This window comes from Ursus maritimus, unplaced genomic scaffold (assembly GCF_017311325.1).
Source record: "Ursus maritimus isolate PB19 unplaced genomic scaffold, ASM1731132v1 scaffold_33, whole genome shotgun sequence".
Classification (NCBI taxonomy): domain Eukaryota; kingdom Metazoa; phylum Chordata; class Mammalia; order Carnivora; family Ursidae; genus Ursus; species Ursus maritimus.
The window spans coordinates 20543099-20561912 of NW_024425897.1; the positions used below are offsets into that span (position 1 = coordinate 20543099).

General features: G+C 40.7%; 1 protein-coding gene across 2 annotated transcripts in view; it reads left to right on the top strand.

The window, feature by feature from the left end:
* Positions 1–18814, top strand: part of HECTD4 (HECT domain E3 ubiquitin protein ligase 4) — a 177053-nt gene that overhangs the window by 40286 nt on the left and 117953 nt on the right. For both annotated transcript variants that reach the window (XM_040619910.1, XM_040619909.1), the window contains exons 2-6: positions 6683–7200; positions 12038–12127; positions 12707–12837; positions 15927–16035; positions 16714–16852. In XM_040619910.1, the coding sequence (XP_040475844.1) occupies positions 6683–7200; positions 12038–12127; positions 12707–12837; positions 15927–16035; positions 16714–16852 (987 nt within the window). The remainder of the gene's footprint in view (positions 1–6682; positions 7201–12037; positions 12128–12706; positions 12838–15926; positions 16036–16713; positions 16853–18814) is intronic.

The following is an 18814-nucleotide window of genomic DNA, read 5'->3' on the forward strand; positions in this document are numbered from 1 at the left end:
CATTTGAATATATCACAGTATGGTAGTTGTTAAGTATGTGAAGTAAGCAGTTAACGAAGATCATCTCTTCACAGATTTTTCCTTTACTCCTAACGATCGTCGATCCATTCCTATTGGACACTTTTTTTTCTTACAGTTTGTAGGGGATCCTCTGAGAGAGGTATGTGCTGGATACTGTGGAAACACATAGAAGCTAATTTTGGAAAGGAGAAGAGTGAGAGAGAGTAAGGAAATCAGAATTTTTCAAAAGTAGATAGCAGAGCTGAATTTTGAAAGGTAGGTAGGAGTTGGGCTGAATGGGGTGAACATTTAGGCAACAAAAGCCAGGTGATGAAAAAAAAAAATAGGGCCCTGGTCATGGGGATATGACAAAAGATGAAAACTGGATGGGGCCAGGTCAAGAGGGAACTTTCATGCAAGAAGAATTGGAAAAGTGATTTCTTAGACACTGAGTCCTCAAAAGTTTTTGTTTTTACGTTTAAGTAATCTCTACTCCCACCACAGGGCTCAAACTCACGACCCCAAGATCAAGAGTCACATGCTGTACCAACTCAGCCGCCCAGGTGCCCTGAGTCCTCACCGTTCTGACAATTCTGCAGTTAATAGCTGGTGTGTGAAGATGTGGGCGAGATCACTGAGTACTGGAGCGGGTTCTACAGGGCTGATTCAAAGCAGAACAATCTGGAAACCAGTCAGGGGCCATTCTAGTTAAGGCACCAGGCTAGCGGCTAAAACTCATGAATTAAATTGTGAAACTTAATCGTGTTATCAGTTAAGTAAAAGACCCTTTCTAAAAATAGATGTTGAAAAATAATTCAAATGAACACGTATTTCCAGGATTGGATAAGGATATGTGGCTTCAGGGTTTAATTTAATTGATAAGTGATCCACTCTTGATTTAGGCTTTCATATTAGAGATAGAATTCCATCCTTCCATTCACAATTCATTTACTTGGTTCACTTGAGATCTTAACATTCTGTGAAGTGCCGTATGCAACTCATTTGGTCATGATTGCCATCTTCACAATGTAAAAAACAGGAAAATTTATAGAAGGGTTTAAAAATTCACTCTAACATTGGAGAGAATTTCAGTATTCTGTAGCCTTTCCTGAAAAGTTTTGTATTGGGTTTGCAAGTCTGGCCAGTTGATCTGCTTTGAAATAATAACCCAGGTATAAATTCCTTTTGTGCTGACAGGTACAGATAATGAATTGGTTAATGTACCATACTGGGAGTATAGTAATGTAATTCATCTGTTCAGAGCTTGAGTGATCTTGAGTTTTAGTATGTGTGCTGCCCAGGCGGGCACAATCCTGAGTTTTAAGTATCCTTTCTTTGTGAAGAGTGAAAGGTTTTATTGTTCGTTCATACCTCCCAATATCTGTGGTCTTCCCCTTCCCATCATTCATCTTCCCTCCTGACCAGGAATCTAACCAGCCCTATGTTATTTGCTGCCAAAGTGCAACAGATGGAACTAGTCAGCTGACTTAAGGACAGCATATCCTGTAGTACTGTAATGATTTTTTTGTCAGATGTTCCCCCCCCAAATTTTAAATATATCAGTTGTCATCTTTTGACTACCAGTTATTTAAAGATAGCGTTTGCTTTTGGAAAAGATCCCCTCTAGTTATGATTGCTTAAATATGAACTATTTAACTTGTCATCACTGTTTTTTTTTAATAGGAAAAAAATGCATGTTTCTATTACCACAAATACTAACTATATTTCAAATTGAAAAAGCATGTTTTACATAGTCCTACTTATAGGGCATATATAATTTTTCTTTTTCTTAGGTTTTAAATTTAAGTTATTGCATACTATTCCATTGTCATATGTCTTAATTGAACAGTTTATTTTTTTAAAGATTTTGTTTGTTTGACAGAGCACAAGCAGGGGGGAGCGGGAGAGGGAGAAGGAGAAGCAGACTCCCCATTGAGCAGGGAGTCCGATGCGGGGCTTGATCCCAGGACCCTGGAATTGTGACCTGATCTGAAGGCAGACCCTTAGCTGACTGAGCCACCCAAGCACCCCTTCCCTTTTATTTTTTAATTTTTATTTAAGATTTTATTTTTTTAAGTAATCTCTACATTGAACGTGGGGCTTGAACTTAGAACCCAAACATCAAGAATCACATGCTCTACCGACTGAACCGGCCAGGTACCCCTGATTTATTTTACTATCCTGGTTTACTGAAAATTAATTCCTATTTTCTTTTTTTTTTTAAGATTTTATTTTTAAGTAATCTCTATATCCATCGTGCGGCTTGAACTCACAACCCCAAGATCAAGAATTGCATGCTTGCAACTGAGCCAGCCAGGTGCCCCTGAACACTTCCTTTATAGATGTTGAGATTGCTTCTACCTTTTTCCACTGTAATAAAACTTCAGTGTATTTATTTCTGGAATTTTTTTTAGGTTCAATTCTTAGAAAGGGGTTACTCTCTATTTCCTTTAGTGGTAAGCTTTAATATATTTTTAAATTTCTTGACCCTTTTAAAGACTTAACATTTCTCTTCTGGACAGTGAAGTAGATGGAAATCGGTATTTACATTTAGGGGAGTACAGTAGTTCATGCCCTAATCTTTTCTGTTAATTGTTGGGTTAATTTATTTATAACATTCTCTACTACTTCAAAAGCCTCTCTCTGCTTTTTCTCACTATGACAATTACTTGAAATGCATGTTGACATTTCACATTTTACATCATGGCTGGCAGGTGCATGCTCTTGTATTTTTCCACATGGAAAATGGAAAGAAATTGGCTGAAATGAGCTGATCCTCTGTAACTGCTCTTACGTCATATATTGGAGTCTTGTTCACAGCCAGATTTCGCTGGCAAAGAATATTTTGCCTACCTTCTGTTAGACTTTCCAGAATGATTGCTGTTGTCTTAGCTTAAATTTGTGTGTCATATATGATTAAAAAAAATTAAGGCAACACTTTACTTTGAAAGTCATTCCCTTCATTGGGTGACTTCATTATCACTGAAGTACAGTTAGTGACCCTTCCTTCTGATTAAGGATGATGGGGATCTTCCCTGTTCCTTAAATAGCTTTCCCCCTTTTTAAAGAGAAAAGTATTCATTTTCTAATGACGTTCTGGTCTTTTTATCTTCTTTAAGAGCAGTTATTGAGAGCAGTGGTTTTATATGAGGATCTGAGACAAATCATTTAATATTCATAAGTACCAGAATAGATCCTTCATAGCTGATGTACTAAAACTCAAAAGTATGATGTCTTTATGAAGTGATTTTTGGCCATGACCTTCAAACTTAGAATTCTGAAGAACGGCAGTGTAGCGCGCAGTTCTTAGTTTTCATGAGGGGCCGTTGGAATGGATAATGCTGAGTAGTCTAATGGATTTCTGAAAGCATAGTGTGCCTTAGACACTGCAAAATCAATAAACATAAGTCACTTAAGTGTGTATATCATATACTCTTTGGTTAATTATAACTCAAATCCTTTCAGAATATTTGTCTTTCAAGTGGAATGCCAAAATATAACTGAAGTACTTATAAAAATAGAATCCCAAGGAAAGTGCCAAATTATATTATATAGTTGTTGTGTTGTTTTTTTCCCAGCTAGTCTTAATGTTTGGAGTTAGCTATAGATTATGTTGTAAACATCGTTATATGAACCATGAAATATCACATTTTAGAACCACTGTAAGACTGGTAATAAAAGGAAATAGGTGGGTTTAATATTACTGGGTTGTTTTTCGATTCTTGGGTCTAATAAAAGTCTGTATTGAATTTTTTAGTAGCTGCTTCATATAACCTAAGTAGATCAGTGTACCATAAATGTGTGGAACACGTATGTGTTTCATATGTATTTTATATCAAAGAGTTGAATTGGGTGGAAATCATAAAACCAGTAGTGGAAAGCTCTTAAAATTTGTTTTAGATGTTCATAACTAGGAAGACAAACTTAAAGTTTTGTGATTTTTTTTTTTTTAACTTTATTTTATTAGAGAGAGAGAGAGCATGAGCAGGCGGGGAGTGTTGGGGGAGAGGGAGAAGCAAGATCCCCGCTGAGCAGGGAGCCAGATATGGGACTCTGTCCCAGGACCCTGGGATCATGCCCCAAGCTGAAGGCAGACGCTTCACCGACTGAGCCACCCAGGCGCCCTTTAATTTTTTTAACAACATTAAAATCATCTCAGTTTTTGGTTGTTGATTTTTAATGGTAGAGGCTGGTTTTTGAGGGGAGATCCTAAAAGGAAAAAAAAAAAAAAAGGCAGTCTAGCTTCCTTGGATATTGATTACAGCTTCAAGGTAGATGGTTGCCCTTGAAATGGAAATTTTTTTTTTAAGGAACTTGAGTTATTTTATCTGCTGCCATGTGAAAAATAATCAAAAGGGTGATTTGTGTTTGAATCCAGTTAAAAGGAAAATACAGTTTGGTATAACTTGATGGTAAAAGACATTTAAACATTGTTTGATCCTGTTGTATTAAAAACTAAAAATGTCCCTGGTACTTAATTTTAATCTGACTTACAATAGAGCCTTACCCAATGATACCTAGTTGAACACAGATATAGCCTGGTTGGAATTTTTTTCCTTTTGTTTACAAAGTATACAGTTAAATTGACCTTATTAGGGGGCGTACTGTTCTATGAATTTAACACACCTATAGATTCACCTCCTCACCACCACCACCAGGATATAGAACAGTTTCTTCATTCCAAAAAATGTCTTCATACTATTACTACATTAGTCCTACCCTGCCTATTCCCCTAACCTCTGACAATCACTGATCTCTTCTCCATCACTATAGTTTTGTTCTGTTTTTTCCAGAAAGCCCTATAAATGGAATCCTGCAGATGCAGCCTTTTGAAATCGGCCGCTTTCCCTCAACTCAGTGCCATTGAGGTTCATTGGAGTTGTGTGTATCAATGGTTCTTTTCTTATTGCTAAGTTGTTGTTTGAAATCTTATGGCATTTGGATGTTATTGCTGATCTCATAGGCTGGCACTGAAATTCAAATTGCTTACTTTTTTTTTTTTTTAACCCTGAACTTTTTTTTCCCCCCCAAATAAATGAAGTACGTTTTTTGAATTGGAAGTATTTATTTCTAAGTAGCTTCCACACCCAACGTGGGGCTTGAACTCACGACTCTGAGTCAAGTCGCACGCTCTACCGACTGAGCCAGCCAGGCGCCCCAGAATTTGTTGTTTAAACGGAACATTTTTCAGTTCAGTGACTTGCATGTATAGCTAAGCAAGGCAGTTCACATGTTTAAACATTGTTCTGGAAGTTCTTTTTTTTTTTTTTTTTTTTTTTAAAGATTTTATTTATTTATTTTACAGAGAGACAGCCTGCGAGAGAGGGAGCACAAGCAGGGGGAGTGGGAGAGGAAGAAGCAGGCTCCCAGCAGAGCAGGGAGCCCGATGCGGGGCTCGATCCCAGGACCCTGGGATCACGCCCTGAGCCGAAGGCAGATGCTTAACGCCTGAGCCACCCAGGTGCCCCTGTTCTGGAAGTTCTTGTTGTTTTATTGGGCTAAGAGTTTTTAAGGGAAAAAATTCAGGTAGTGAAAGTATTTTGCAGTTTTCTGAGAGAAATAAAGTGATCCATAACCTTTTAAAATGTAAGTGCCAATGATGGGACAAAATTTTCTTTGCTTTTATTTCAAACCTCTTCTCACCCTGACTTTCTGGTCTACTGAGAACCAGATACCCTGGCGCCTGCTAGTCTGTTTTAACGTGCTTGCCCCTAGAGTGCCCTCCTTTGTTGCTTACAGTAGTCTGTTCATTTTAACCTAGTTGAAATTCTATGCATAAACTTTTTGCATCATAAAGTTAGCTTAATTCTTTATCTTGATAGCTGGTTCCTTTCTTAGGATTAAGGATTTAATGGTTTTATTCCCCTACCTGCTGAAAATCTAGAGGCCTCCTGGTAATTGTATGTTTTGGCAAGAAAATAGTAGCGATCCCTCTATCAGTATGAACTGAATAAATCTATACCATGTCACCAATTGAAATAATGGGTTAACAGTAGTAAGAATGGAGTGTTCTTCAGAATCAAAGAACAATACAATATCAATCATTTATGAGTAGGTACATTCGATTCTGAAGATAAAATTTTGTGCTTTTCACTTACAGTCCGCCTGGTAATGGGAGTTAGAGACTTACAGTATAACTCAAAATCATTTAGTAAGGACCTACACCTCAATTTTCTAAAATAAATTACTTGAATTAATTTGTGACTTCCACACTTAACTGTTTTCATGATTTGGGTTCTTTGACTTGGGTCTGATATTACTTTTTTTTTTTTTTTAAAGATTTTATTTATTTATTCGACAGAGATAGAGACAGCCAGTGAAAGAGGGAACACAAGCAGGGGGAGTGGGAGAGGAAGAAGCAGGCTCATAGCGGAGGAGCCTGATGTGGGGTTCGATCCCAGAACGCCGGGATCACGCCCTGAGCTGAAGGCAGATGCTTAGCCGCTGTGCCACCCAGGCGCCCCTGGGTCTGATATTACTTTTTAATTGGAGCACTAGCAGAAACGCCAGAAAAAAGATCTCCAGCAAATACCTGGCTTTGCAGCACATATTTTCATATTTGGTCCCAAATAAGATGATTTATGTGGGCTCTTTTCAGATACTATTGGATATATTTGCTTCCATAGATGAAAGCCATGGAGAAAAGAGTACATACCAACTTCTTTATTGTTTCTTCCCTTAGATTTTAACATTTGAGACCAAGAACCCGACGGAATTAGCCGAACGTTTGCGCTCTGTTTGTGGGAACCAGAGCAATGCCTATGCCCGCCTGCTGGAATACCGCCTGAATGCCTTGCGAGGACTATGGAATGCCCAGCGCCAGCTGGCCTTGGAAGAACAGCATGAAAGAGAAAGTTCGGGTGATGAAGAAACGTTGGCTCTGCTCAAACGCCAGGGCTTGTTGCAGCAACCCGAGCAAGCTCCCTTCACATCTCGGATGGGGCTCCTGCTGGTCTTCCCCCTCATTCAGTCCCAGAGCAGAACGGACCCCTCTCTCTGTAACATAACTGCTGAGGTGCTATTGAACTGCCTTCGAGACTGCCAGCCTTTGAGCCTGACCAAGGAGCCTGCTGACTGTCTCAATGGAATTGAAACTTTGCTGTGCTCTTGGCTAGAGGACACTTCTGACACAGGCCGACACATCCCACATAAGCAAAAAGAAAATGCTGCTGCTGCTCTGGTGGCTCTGGCATGTGCCAGGTAAGGACCAGCAAATGTACGACTTGGTGGCCCCGTGACAGCTGCTGCCGGGGGGCGGGGGTGGGTGAGTGAGAGGCAAGCATATGTGATGGAAGTCTTAACAACCAGTAGTCCTTTGTTGGCAGTATTGAATTTCACAGCCTTGACGGTGCATAAGATGCTTTTCACCAAAACTTGGCACCAGGACCCTGAGCCGGAGCCTAAGTTCAAGTGTGTGCTGTCTGCCATCCTGTGATAAAGCTGAAACAGCTTAAAAGGGAGAGCCAACCCTTGCCGTTATCTGCTCTCCCCCTACATGATTAGTGCTTTAGGTCTGGCAGTTAGCGGAGGATGGTATTTCTCCTGGAAGGACGGTCAGAAAATTGGTAGAGCTTTTAATTTTTTTTCGTGGGTGTCTATAAGGAGTGTATCAGTAAGTGAGTGGGTTATTACCTCAGTCACGCAGGCTTGGTCACAAATTATGTTTCTGGACCACGATGCTTGCCTCCATTAGTTTAACTGAAAGATCTCTCTGTATATGTCCAGATTTAATAGTGTGCCATCCTTTGTGTGTAAGCAGATGTTATTGAGCTAATATCAATAGGAAATGTTGAAGTTACTTTTCCAGGAGAGGGTCTGTACATTCTCCTGCCCAGTAACCTGTATGATCATTGGCACATTTTTGTGAGAAAATGGTTCACTGCCCTTGCTTTCCTCTAAGCTAGTTGTCTAGAGACCAATTAGGACTGTGGTCTGACAGATTAGTATCACTAATTAATGTCACTAATCTGTCCTCCCTTTAGAGTTCTTCTTATTTATTTATTTATTTTTTAAGCAAAGCATATGTGGGAAAATTCTTCTTGGAAGATTATGAAGTTCTTGGTTATAAGACTTCTTCCCTATTTTTCTGGTTTCAAAGTCCACCTTCAGACGGTTGGATCTCAAGCTATTTTTAAGGCAGAATGGCACCAGTATTTGTCAGTTTCTTCGCCCTGAGCAAACTGTCATAGCCGAATTTTAGATCCCTGAAGACTGTGGTTGATTGTGGAAATCTTGACATGAGCTTAATTCTGGAGACATTACTGGGTAGCACGGAAGTAAGTTTTCCTGGAAAGGCTTTATATTAGATTGATAGTTTGCATTTGTAGAACACCATCTCAAGCCCTAAATAGACTTGTTAATACAAAAATCCCGTTTTGGGGGGCACCTGGGTGGCTCAGTCAATTGGGCATCCGACTCTTGATTTTGGCTCAGATCATGGTCTCAGGGTTGTGAGGTTGAGCCTCATGTCAGGCTCAGTGGGGAGTCTGCTTAAGATTCTCTCTCTCTGCTCCTCCCTCCCCTCCCCCATGAATGTGTGCGCATTTTTGCTCTCAAATAGGTAACCTTTTTGATTTTTATTTTTAAAGAGATTTTATTTATTTGACAGAGCATGAGAGAACACAAGCAGGGGCAGCAGCAGAGGGAAAGGAAGAAGCAGGCTCCCCACTAAGCAGGGAGCCTGATATGGGGCTTGATTCCAGGACTCTGGGAACATGACCTGAGCGAAAGCAGACATTTAACTGAGCCACCCGGGTGCCCCTAAATCTTTTTTTAAAAATCCCATTTTGAGAAAATTTACTATAGAAAAAAAATTTTTTTTTAAGTATTTAGAGAGCGAGACCATGAGCAGAGGGAAGGACAGAGGGAGAGGGAAATTCTCAAGCAGACTCCTTGCTGAGTGCAGAGCCCAATATGGGGCTCAATCCCACGACGCTGAGATCATGACCTGAGCCAAAATCGAGAATCAGACCCTTGACCAAGTGAGCCACCCAGGCACACTGAAAATTTGCTTTTAGGTAGGATTATCTTTAGACAGATTTGGAATGTTAGGAATAATCAACTTAGTTTTAAACATTTTTATTTATTGAACATGGAATCAAAAAACTTTATTGTGCCCATATTCAATCTGATAAGTTACTGAAATTGTTTCATGTGCTTGAGATTCCAAATTCCACTCAGAAATGTTGAAATGAATGTTTTTATTTTCTTCTTGGTGTTTTTTGTTTTGTGTTTAAAGATGGTTCCTACATTGTATTGCTAATATTGTCACCTCATTCTGGACTTTCTTTACTTCAGAAGTCCTAAGCTTTTCAGTTGGGTCATCTACTTTAATGAAATTATTAGGGACATATTGAGCTTTTGAGATTGATGCTTTCAAAGACAAAACATTTTCAAAAAGTTATTTTGAATATGTTTATTTGCTCAACCAGTTTATTAAGTATCTTTTCCAGGAACCTTGCTGGTTCTTCAGAATATAGTGATCTGTAGTTTCAAACCTTGCAGTTGACTGGACTCAGGGTGATCCACTTTGTAATTAATTATTGCTCACTTACTGTGTGCAAGGTACTCTTTTATTTATTTATTTATTTATTTATTTATTTAAGATTTTTATTTATTTATTTGACAGCGAGAGAGGGAACACAAGCAGGGGGAGTGGGAGAGGAAGAAGCAGGCTCCCAGCGGAGGAGCCTGATGTGGGGCTCGATCCCAGGACTCTGGGATCATGCCCTGAGCTGAAGGCAGATACTTAACGACTGAGCCACCCAGGCGCCCCTAAGGTACTCTTTTAGACAGTCGGGATACAACAGTGAGCAAGGTGGTTGGTCCCTCGAATTGCAGAGTTGACCTGAATAAGATCATTTCGGAGAGAGATTCACTTAGAAGAAGACCTACCAGGATATTTTGATAGAGAATGACAAAGTGGAGGGGGGGACAGCATTAGCTGGATATACCAGGGAAGGCCTTACTGAAGAGGTGACCACTGAACAGAGGCCAGGATAAGGAGAAAGAGCCAGCCAGGTGTAAAAAAGCCAGGGATGGTGTGTTCTGGTCCAGAAGAGCAGCAAGTGGTACAACTCCGATGCTCTTTCGGTGCTTGGGGTAGCCGAGGGGGACGGCAAGGTAAGCCAGGAGCTGGAATGCAGTGGTAGAGAAAAGGGGCAGGAGAGGAGCTTGGCAGGGCTCAGGTCATGTAAGGGCTCAGGAGCCATGGAAGGAGTTTAAATTTTATTCTCAAAGTGTGATTCAGTCTGGCAGGTTATAATACCTTATAGTTGGTTTAATGGTCTTAAATGTACCAGCGTGCTTTTGCCCTTTTATTTTAACCTCACTGCATGCCAGGGAGATAGCCCTGTTGGACAGATGGAGAAGCAAAAATCCCTAGGAATTAAGTGACAGGGTTGAGATGGTGCAGCTGGTGAGTGGCCTGACTCCCAACTTGAGCTTTTAGACCCTATCTGCTGCCTTCCCGCTTTGTATTGTTCTTTGGTTTTGATTCTTTGAAACCAGAAGTAGTGAAAGGGGGAGTTTAGAGGACTTGAAGCCTACTCAATCCAGTGTCAGGTATTCCATTTCTTTTGCGGTTGAGGCATATGATACCTAGCAGTTAAAGCCTTGGCTAAGAGAATAAGGTAGTGATCCAAAGTCAGCCTATCTAATACAGGTGATCATTTAGTTCAGGAAATGTTCTGCAGTGATTTATACTTGGGATCTGGCCAGGTAAGTCCTGTGCTTCTTAAAAGCACCTTCTTTTAGATCCTGTTGACCATATTCTAGATTTCCCAGAATCTTGAGCCTTGGGAACCAAAAGAAAATTGGGTAGTGGTGAGCTGTGCAAGCATTATAGTCCCGTACTTCACAGCAAGGGAAGCAGAAGGAACACCTCGAAGCACAAAATACTTAATACTGAGGGGTGCCTGGCTGGTTCAGTCGATATAGTATGTGACTCTTGATCTCAGGCTTGTGAGTTTGAGCCCCACATTGGGGGTAGACTTAGTTTAAAAAAAAAATCTGTATCTATATATAGGCATATATAGATATAGATGTATACACACACACATATACACATACACACACATACATATATATAATGTGTATATATGTATGTATATGTATATGTATGTATATAATATATAAATTGTGTTCCTTTGCAGTCATGTTTAATGTGATGGCATTTGGGGAGATGTTATGTGGAATGGATGAACTTAGGGGTGCCTGGGTGACTCAGTTGGTTAGGTGTCTGCCTTCAGCTCGGGTCATGATCTCTGGATCCTGGAATCGGGCCCCCGCCTTGGGCTTCCCACTCAGTAGGGAGTCTGCTTTTCTCTCTCTCTCCCCACCCCCGTTTCTGCCCATCCCCACTGCACATTCTCTTTCTCTCTCTCTCTCTCTCCCTCTCTCGCAAGTAAATCTTTAAAAAAAATGGATGAACTTAAAGATACTTAAAAATGAAGTCTGGAAACACTGTTAGATTTTAAGTATAACCCCTTCTATAAAATCTCTCCTCTAGACTAGAGAAGGACTTCATGAAACGGTACTGAAGCATAATAGCCACATGTTTTTTGTGTTTTAAACCTTTATTTTGGGAAAATTTTTATTTGATGGAGAGCAAGAGGGAGTGCACAAGCATGGAGAGCAGCAGGCAGAGGGAGAGGGAGAAGCAGACTCCCTGCTGAGCTGGGAGCCCGACTCAGGACTCAATCCCAGGGCCCTGGGATCACAGCCTGCGCTGAAGGCAGATGCTTAACCAACTGAGCGACCCAGGTGCCCCTTGAACCTTTATTTTGGGAGAAAATTGTTTACCTTTACAAATGCAGGGAGAACATCCTAATTGGCATAATTGGTGCCACTCACATAGTAACTTTTTGTATGAGCCAGTGGTCATCTGTAAGCATCCAGTATATTTGGTACAACAGGTCTTCTGAGCTGTGGAAGCAGATAGACCCCTTTTGGAACCCTCTCATGTGGTTAATAAAATTGACCTAGTTGTTTGGCTTTTCAATTTTGATGATTATCTGTTCCCTCCTTTTATTTTTAGGGGATCTTTGAAAACTTTTGTCCATACGGTCCATCTGTTACAGAAACAGACTGATCTGGGGTCCTTGCCTGTAGCTGATGTACTATATAGGTAAGCTATCACTTCGGATCCTTAACCCCCCTCCTAATAAGGGAGATTTGTGCATAAAGCCTTTTAGTAAGTAGACTGTTGATAAACTCATCAACGAATGATTCATACTTTAAAATAAGTATATTCATCTTAAGAATTTTGTTTGTGTCCTCTTCCCTCTTTGGAAGTGTTCCTAGAGTATACTAATTCTCATTTTTATTTTGTAGGTTTTTAAAATAATGTAATAGCTTATAATGAATTCTTAGACTTTAAGAAATGTTAAGGTGTAAAGGAGAAACTGAAAATCACTCAAAATCTCATTATTCAAAGAGAACCACTTCTAATGTTTTGCTATATATGCTTAATTCATACCCTACGCCCCACCCCACGTATGTATAAAACCTATACATTTTACACACAGCTGTACTTTTATTATGACATTTCTGTAAGCACTGCTTTGTAATTAAATTGAAAAACTTTTTCCAGATGTATATTTGTATAAACCTATTTTAGTTTTCTGCTCTGTGAGATGACTTTCATTTTCTTGCTGAAATGGATGGTCTCAGTGTCTTTATGATTCTCTCATCTCCCCATTTTTAGGCTGTTGCTTTTGGAAGGGGGGCCTGGATCCCCTTCCTGTTTGCTTGGTGGCAAACACATAGTATCCTGGGGCTATGAAGACATGTTGCCTGCACCAGATAGCAACACTGGCTCCAGTTCTGAAAATAAAGGTAATGTAGGGGTTTTTGCTCCTGTGATTGAAATGAAGATGTGGGAAGAGTGGTTTTAGATAATTGTGGCAGATGATTTAGGTAGAACTGTGTTCCTTTTAGTTAAAAGTGCTAGGTTCCTATACAGTGTGTTCATTGTCTGCTTTATCAGTCAAAGTGTAAAAGATGATACTCAGGTAAGAATGGATAGGTTTTGCTATTGCAAAGAAAAGGTATCATCCATACACTTTAGCCAAGGAGGCATGAATTACTTAAGTTGACTCCTACATATTTGTGTTTGAGCCTGGGAGCCTCAAGTGGAATTTTTATATCTGTGAACAGAATATCAGGTCTTGCCGCCTAAGCCTGATGATGAACCCTCCCATCCTAAAAAACAAAAAAAAAAAAAAAAGGGGGGGGGCTGCAGGGAGAGAATGGGATTGTTCAAAGGAGCATGAATTAAGTATCTCCTTTAACAAAATGGTCTGGATTAAAATGTTTTTATACTCTCATGAATATTCCGTATCCGTTTATTCTGATTTCTCTGAAAATGGCAGAAGTTCTCTTAATTGACCTTCACTTGCCTGACTTGTGGGATGAAGGAGGCCCCTCCGTTTTGCGTGGTAGATGTACTGAGTGGGGCCACGGCACGGCAGGCCAGCCGCTTCTAGGTGGTGTGCGCACTGCTGCTCCCACCTGCGGAGCTGCAGGCTTGCCAAGAGTCCACCCGGCTCTCCAACCTGTTTGCTGTTGTAACTGGTATTATGATTATATCATTAAATATTATATAACTGATGAAATAGGAATTTAAAACACCCCAGGAAATAGTTTCTAAAACATCCAGTTTTCTTATGGAAAGACTCAAAATGAATCTCTAAGAAATTGATGTTAGTTAGGTATGGGATTCAGAGCCTACTCTGCCCACCCTTTCATTTAGAACCCTTGATGGGGGCAGACTTCTGGGGCAACCAGAAGGGTCTGGGGTGCAGTCTAAGCAGCAGGCCACCTGTGCACCTTTCAGCCCATGGCCTCTGTCTGTTCATGTCCACTGTTGTAGCAAATAGTCATGTGAGCTGGTAAGAGGAACAGGAAAGACTTTTAGATAGGACACAACTAGAGTCCATGGGAGAAGCAAAAAGCCTGCAACACCCAAGAAGTTCTTAAACATCATAGGCTGAAATTGATATCCTCAAACAAAACCCAAACCCCTTTGTTTTCTCCCTTTTACTTCCTTTAATATCTCCCTTGGAGTAGTTTCTTACTGAGGATGGTGGTGTTAAGGTGATCTGCTTGTTTTTCACTCTCTTGTACCTTTAGTTTTGCTTCCACCTAGAGAATCTTTTTTTTTTTTTTTTTAAAGATTTTATTTATTTATTTGACAGGGATAGAGACAGCCAGTGAGAGAGGGAACACAAGCAGGGGGAGTGGGAGAGGAAGAAGCAGGCTCATAGCGGAGGAGCCCGATGTGGGGCTCGATCCCATAACGCCGGGATCACGCCCTGAGCCGAAGGCAGACGCCCAACCACTGTGCCACCCAGGCGCCCCTAGAGAATCTTTTTCTTTTCCTTTTCTCTTCCCCTCTTCTCTTCCCCTCTTCTCTTCCCCTCTTCTCTTCCCCTCTTCTCTTCCCCTCTTCTCTTCCCCTCTTCTCTTCCCCTCTTCTCTTCCCCTCTTCTCTTCCCCTCTTCTCTTCCCCTCTTCTCTTCCCCTCTTCTCTTCCCCTCTTCTCTTCTCTTCTTTTCCTTTTTTTTTTTTTAAGGTTTTATTTATTTGAGAGAAGAGAGGGAGAGAGAGCATAGCAGGGGGAGGGGTGGAGGGAGAAACAGGCTCCCCGCTGAGCAGGGTGCCCGATGCGGGGCTCGATCCTGGGACTGTAGGATCATGACCTGAGCCAAAGGCAGATGCTTAATTGACTAAGCCATCCAGCTGCCCTGAGAATATTTTTCTTTATAATTTAAAAAGTAATCTTATTTTTAATGTGGAAATCTTCCACATACGGAAGTTGAGAGAATGCCTTAGGTCACTCAGCTTCAACAAGTATCAACTCAGGGCCAATCTTGTTTAATCTGTCCCTTTCGCTCCCACCCCTTGTCAGACTTCTCAGAAGGCCTTGAGCCTCAATCTAAAGAGGGGTGAATAAATGAATATTTATGTTTCAAGTTAAAATATTTAAGGAGGGAGATAATATTTTAGAAATGATTACTCGCAACTTCTGATTCCTCAAACAGTTAAAGTTCCGGTTGTCTTGGATTAGTAGACTGAATTCTTAACAGCATATTCACTATTACTACTGTGGTTTGGGTTTCCTTTAATATGACAAGTAGTAGACAAACATAGTGAAATGATCATGAAAATACCCAAAGTTTTATAAACTCTCTTTGTAAGACAGATTCTTTAGAAGGTAAGTTAGTAAACCATTTCATGGTTCTGTAGAACGATACCGTGTGGCCGGCAGAAGATATAGCTAAGGGGAAACATAGTGGCTGGAGGGGAAGTCCACAGAAGCAGGTTTTAGTTCCATGTATTTCATTGGTATTTCCACATAATATCATTTGCCATCTGTGGAGCAGTGGTTTTGTAGCAGAGAGCATATGGGTGTTTACTTGCGTTATCTCATTTAACCATCACAGTAACTCTTGAGGTACATGATATCCTCATCTTATGGACGAAGAAACTGAAGTACAGAAAGGCCCAAGGTCAGCTAATAAGTGCCTACAGCTCCTAACAGCTCACACCTTTTAAACTATAGAATCATTAGTGAAAGTACTGTGGTCATAGTAATTTCAGATGAGAATTAGGAACGCATAAATTTGACACTATTTTTGCTATTCAAAAAAGAAGAAAACTTTTGGCAGGCAGAGCCAAGTTCTCCTGCTCTTATTTACCTGACCTCTTTCTCTGATATTGGTTCCTGATCCCACATCGCATTTTGGATGTTTGATTTGGGGGTTGGAGCCGTCTTTCCTGGAAGTCACATTGAAGCATTTATTTTAGAGGTGGGGGATTATCTCTTACCCCACCTCCTAATGGCTTTTTCATTAGAAAAAGCACATTTGTAATTTCACTAGAAAAGGCATGTATATAATTTACCTGTGAAAAAACGATTTCAGATGCTGACTTGGGGCGCTGTCTCACGGCAGATGGTCTTTACCTGTATACTACTAACTCAGTTGGAAGAGGAGTAAGCAAATTGGGGTCTGGATTACATGGTACTCTCAGGTCAGTTGCATGGAACTTGCTGAATGGTTTGGTTGGAACATTTCCTTCCTTATATAAATCTCTATGAAAAAGATACCTTGGAGGTATATCCACCCCCCAACCCCCTGCCCAAGACTGACTAGTAACTAAATAAGTCTGAACAACTTCATGTAATTCAGGTTTTCTTGGATTAGTAGGCTCTTGTTCTGTTAATGCATTTCAGCTTTGTTTTGACTCGAAAGAGCTTGGTAGCCCTCAGGTCATTGTTTCTAGCCAGAAATTCCTCTATGATCAGAATTACTATAATATTAGTGACTTCTCCATGTTGATGAATGGCCATTTTTCTAGTGAAGTCTTTTTGTACTTGGATTTCACATTGGATTAGCAGTGCTTTGCAGTTGGGATACAAGATCTGTGACCTGCTGCCAAAAGAAACCACAGTTTGAGATTCTTACATATATTTAATTAGATCTTTTCCCCAACTTTGTCTCCTCTCTAATTTGTTGTGGAAAATTAATATTTGCTGTAGTTTGTCAGTCACAAAATGTTAATGTACTATATTTACTCTCCTTTAGATATTTTGCATACTTAGTCATTTTAAAAAATTAGGTGGAAAATGTTTGTGTAGTGCATTGCATGGTTTTGAACACTGCCTGGCTACTCAGCCTGTATACTTTCCCCCCCGCCCCTTCTCTGCAGAGGTTTCGTGTACTGCCGGAATGAGGAGCTGGAACCAGGATGGGTTGCTTTTGGCAGTGGCAATCTTCTCCACCGGCCTGTGTCTTTTGATAATAAACCTCACTCCCTTTTCCAGGTCATTGACCAGAATACCCTTCAGGTAAAAAAGAAAACCAAGACATTGTCTTTTATATTTTGGAGATAGTAAGGGAAGTTCCTGACCTCGTCAGAAGGAGTAAGAACACCATGGATATAGTTTCCCGTCATAGTGGTATCCTTTTAATTGTCACCATTTGGGCATTAGGTTTTTTTCTCTGATATCTTAGAGTTTCCCCACATGATCTGCATGAATGTGCTCTCGAAGTTTCTAAGGCCATCAACAAATGTTTATGATAAAAAAAAAAGAGCCAAAGGTGGCATACATACTAGCTGTCTTTTTTTTTTTTTTTTTTTTTTCTTCTGCCAAATCTATTTTGGGAAGACATAATTTCCTTATTTGATTTACTCTGAACAGCCTTTCTGTGGTAATGGGAGCCTTGAAATGAGTTTGGATAAAATCATGTGTTAGGGATTCAGAGCTCATCTTCAGTGCTTTCCAGACATAGCACTGTATCCCAGCACTTGCTGCATTATGCTGCGGTCACCTGCTCTTGTTTCTTCTCCACTACAGTGCATACCTTTAAGTCTGGACCCTGTCTTACGTATCTTTGTGTGCTTAGAGTGTAGCACGGTGCCTAGCATTTGACTGATGATGATAATAGTAATTGTCCTGTATCAGTGTCTCTGTGCCAGGCTCTGGTCTAGGCAATTTACGTGCACTTCTCCTATCTGTGGGGTAGAACGATGGCAATTTCATCTTACAGACAAGGCAGCTAAGGCTAGGCATATTGTAGGCACTCAGCAAGTGTTTATTGTTGAATGAAGGAATGTAGCTCCACATTAAGGGGCTTGCCCAAGGCCACACAATAATGTGGCCACACAAGCATAAGAACTTGAACCCATGGTTCTCAGCACTGGAGTTTGGATTTTTTACATTATATCTTTCTGCCTTTCAACCCAAGATGAACTTCATGGTTAGAGGTCCCATCGGTGGCACGACCGCCCTGGGAGTAGCCCCATGCAGGACACCGGTGGGATGCTGCATCTCCTTTTGTCGTCACTCACCTGTGCCTTTTCTGGTGAACAGGGGCTGAGTCTTATTCACTGTTGTATCTTCAAAGCACACAGTAGCTGCTTAGTAATTGCTAGATGAATAAAAAGAACAAATTGACAAATAGATGCTCAGTTGACTTCATTTCTTTTTTCCTAAAGATTTTATTTATTTATTTGACAGTGAGCACAAGCAGGGGGAGCGAGAGGGAGAGGGAGAAGCAGGCTCTCTGCTGAGCGGGAGCCTAATGTGGGGCTCTATCCCAGGATCCTGGGATCTTGACCTGAGCTGAAGTCAGATGCTTAACCGACTGAGCCACCCAGGCTGCCCTTGACTTCATTTTTTTTTTTTTTAAAGATTTTATTTATTTATTTGACAGAGAGAGAGACAGCCAGCGAGAGAGGGAACACAAGCAGGGGGAGTGGGAGAGGAAGAAGCAGGCTCACAGCAGAGGAGCCTGATGTGGGGCTCGATCCCATAACACCGGGATCACGCCCTGAGCCGAAGGCAGACGCTCAACCGCTGTGCCACCCAGGCGCCCCCCTTGACTTCATTTTTTATTACAAATGCAGACAGATGAGAATATGTCCTATATTTATTTGAAGTAGAATTATAAGGCTGGGAATTAAACAGATCTTTAATCTTGGGACATGGTTTTTATTTGAGGTAATGTCCATTTCCTCTGCTTTGTTCCAAAAACTTCGATTTTTTTCTTTTTCTTTTTTCCCAAGAAAACTATATTTTCGCTAAGTAGGTGATGTGCACTGGAGCAATTTGGGGCTAACTTAGGCCAATCAGTAGCTCTCAACTTTCTAGATTTCCTGGTACGACAAGTCCCAAAATGTGGTTACAGCAACTGCATTACTTTTTAACTTTTGCAACAGACAAAACAAGTCTGGAAAAAAGTTCATATGAAATGAGTTCAAGGGTCAGAAGTAACCTTAGGAAAACGAGTGACTCACCCCTAGAGAT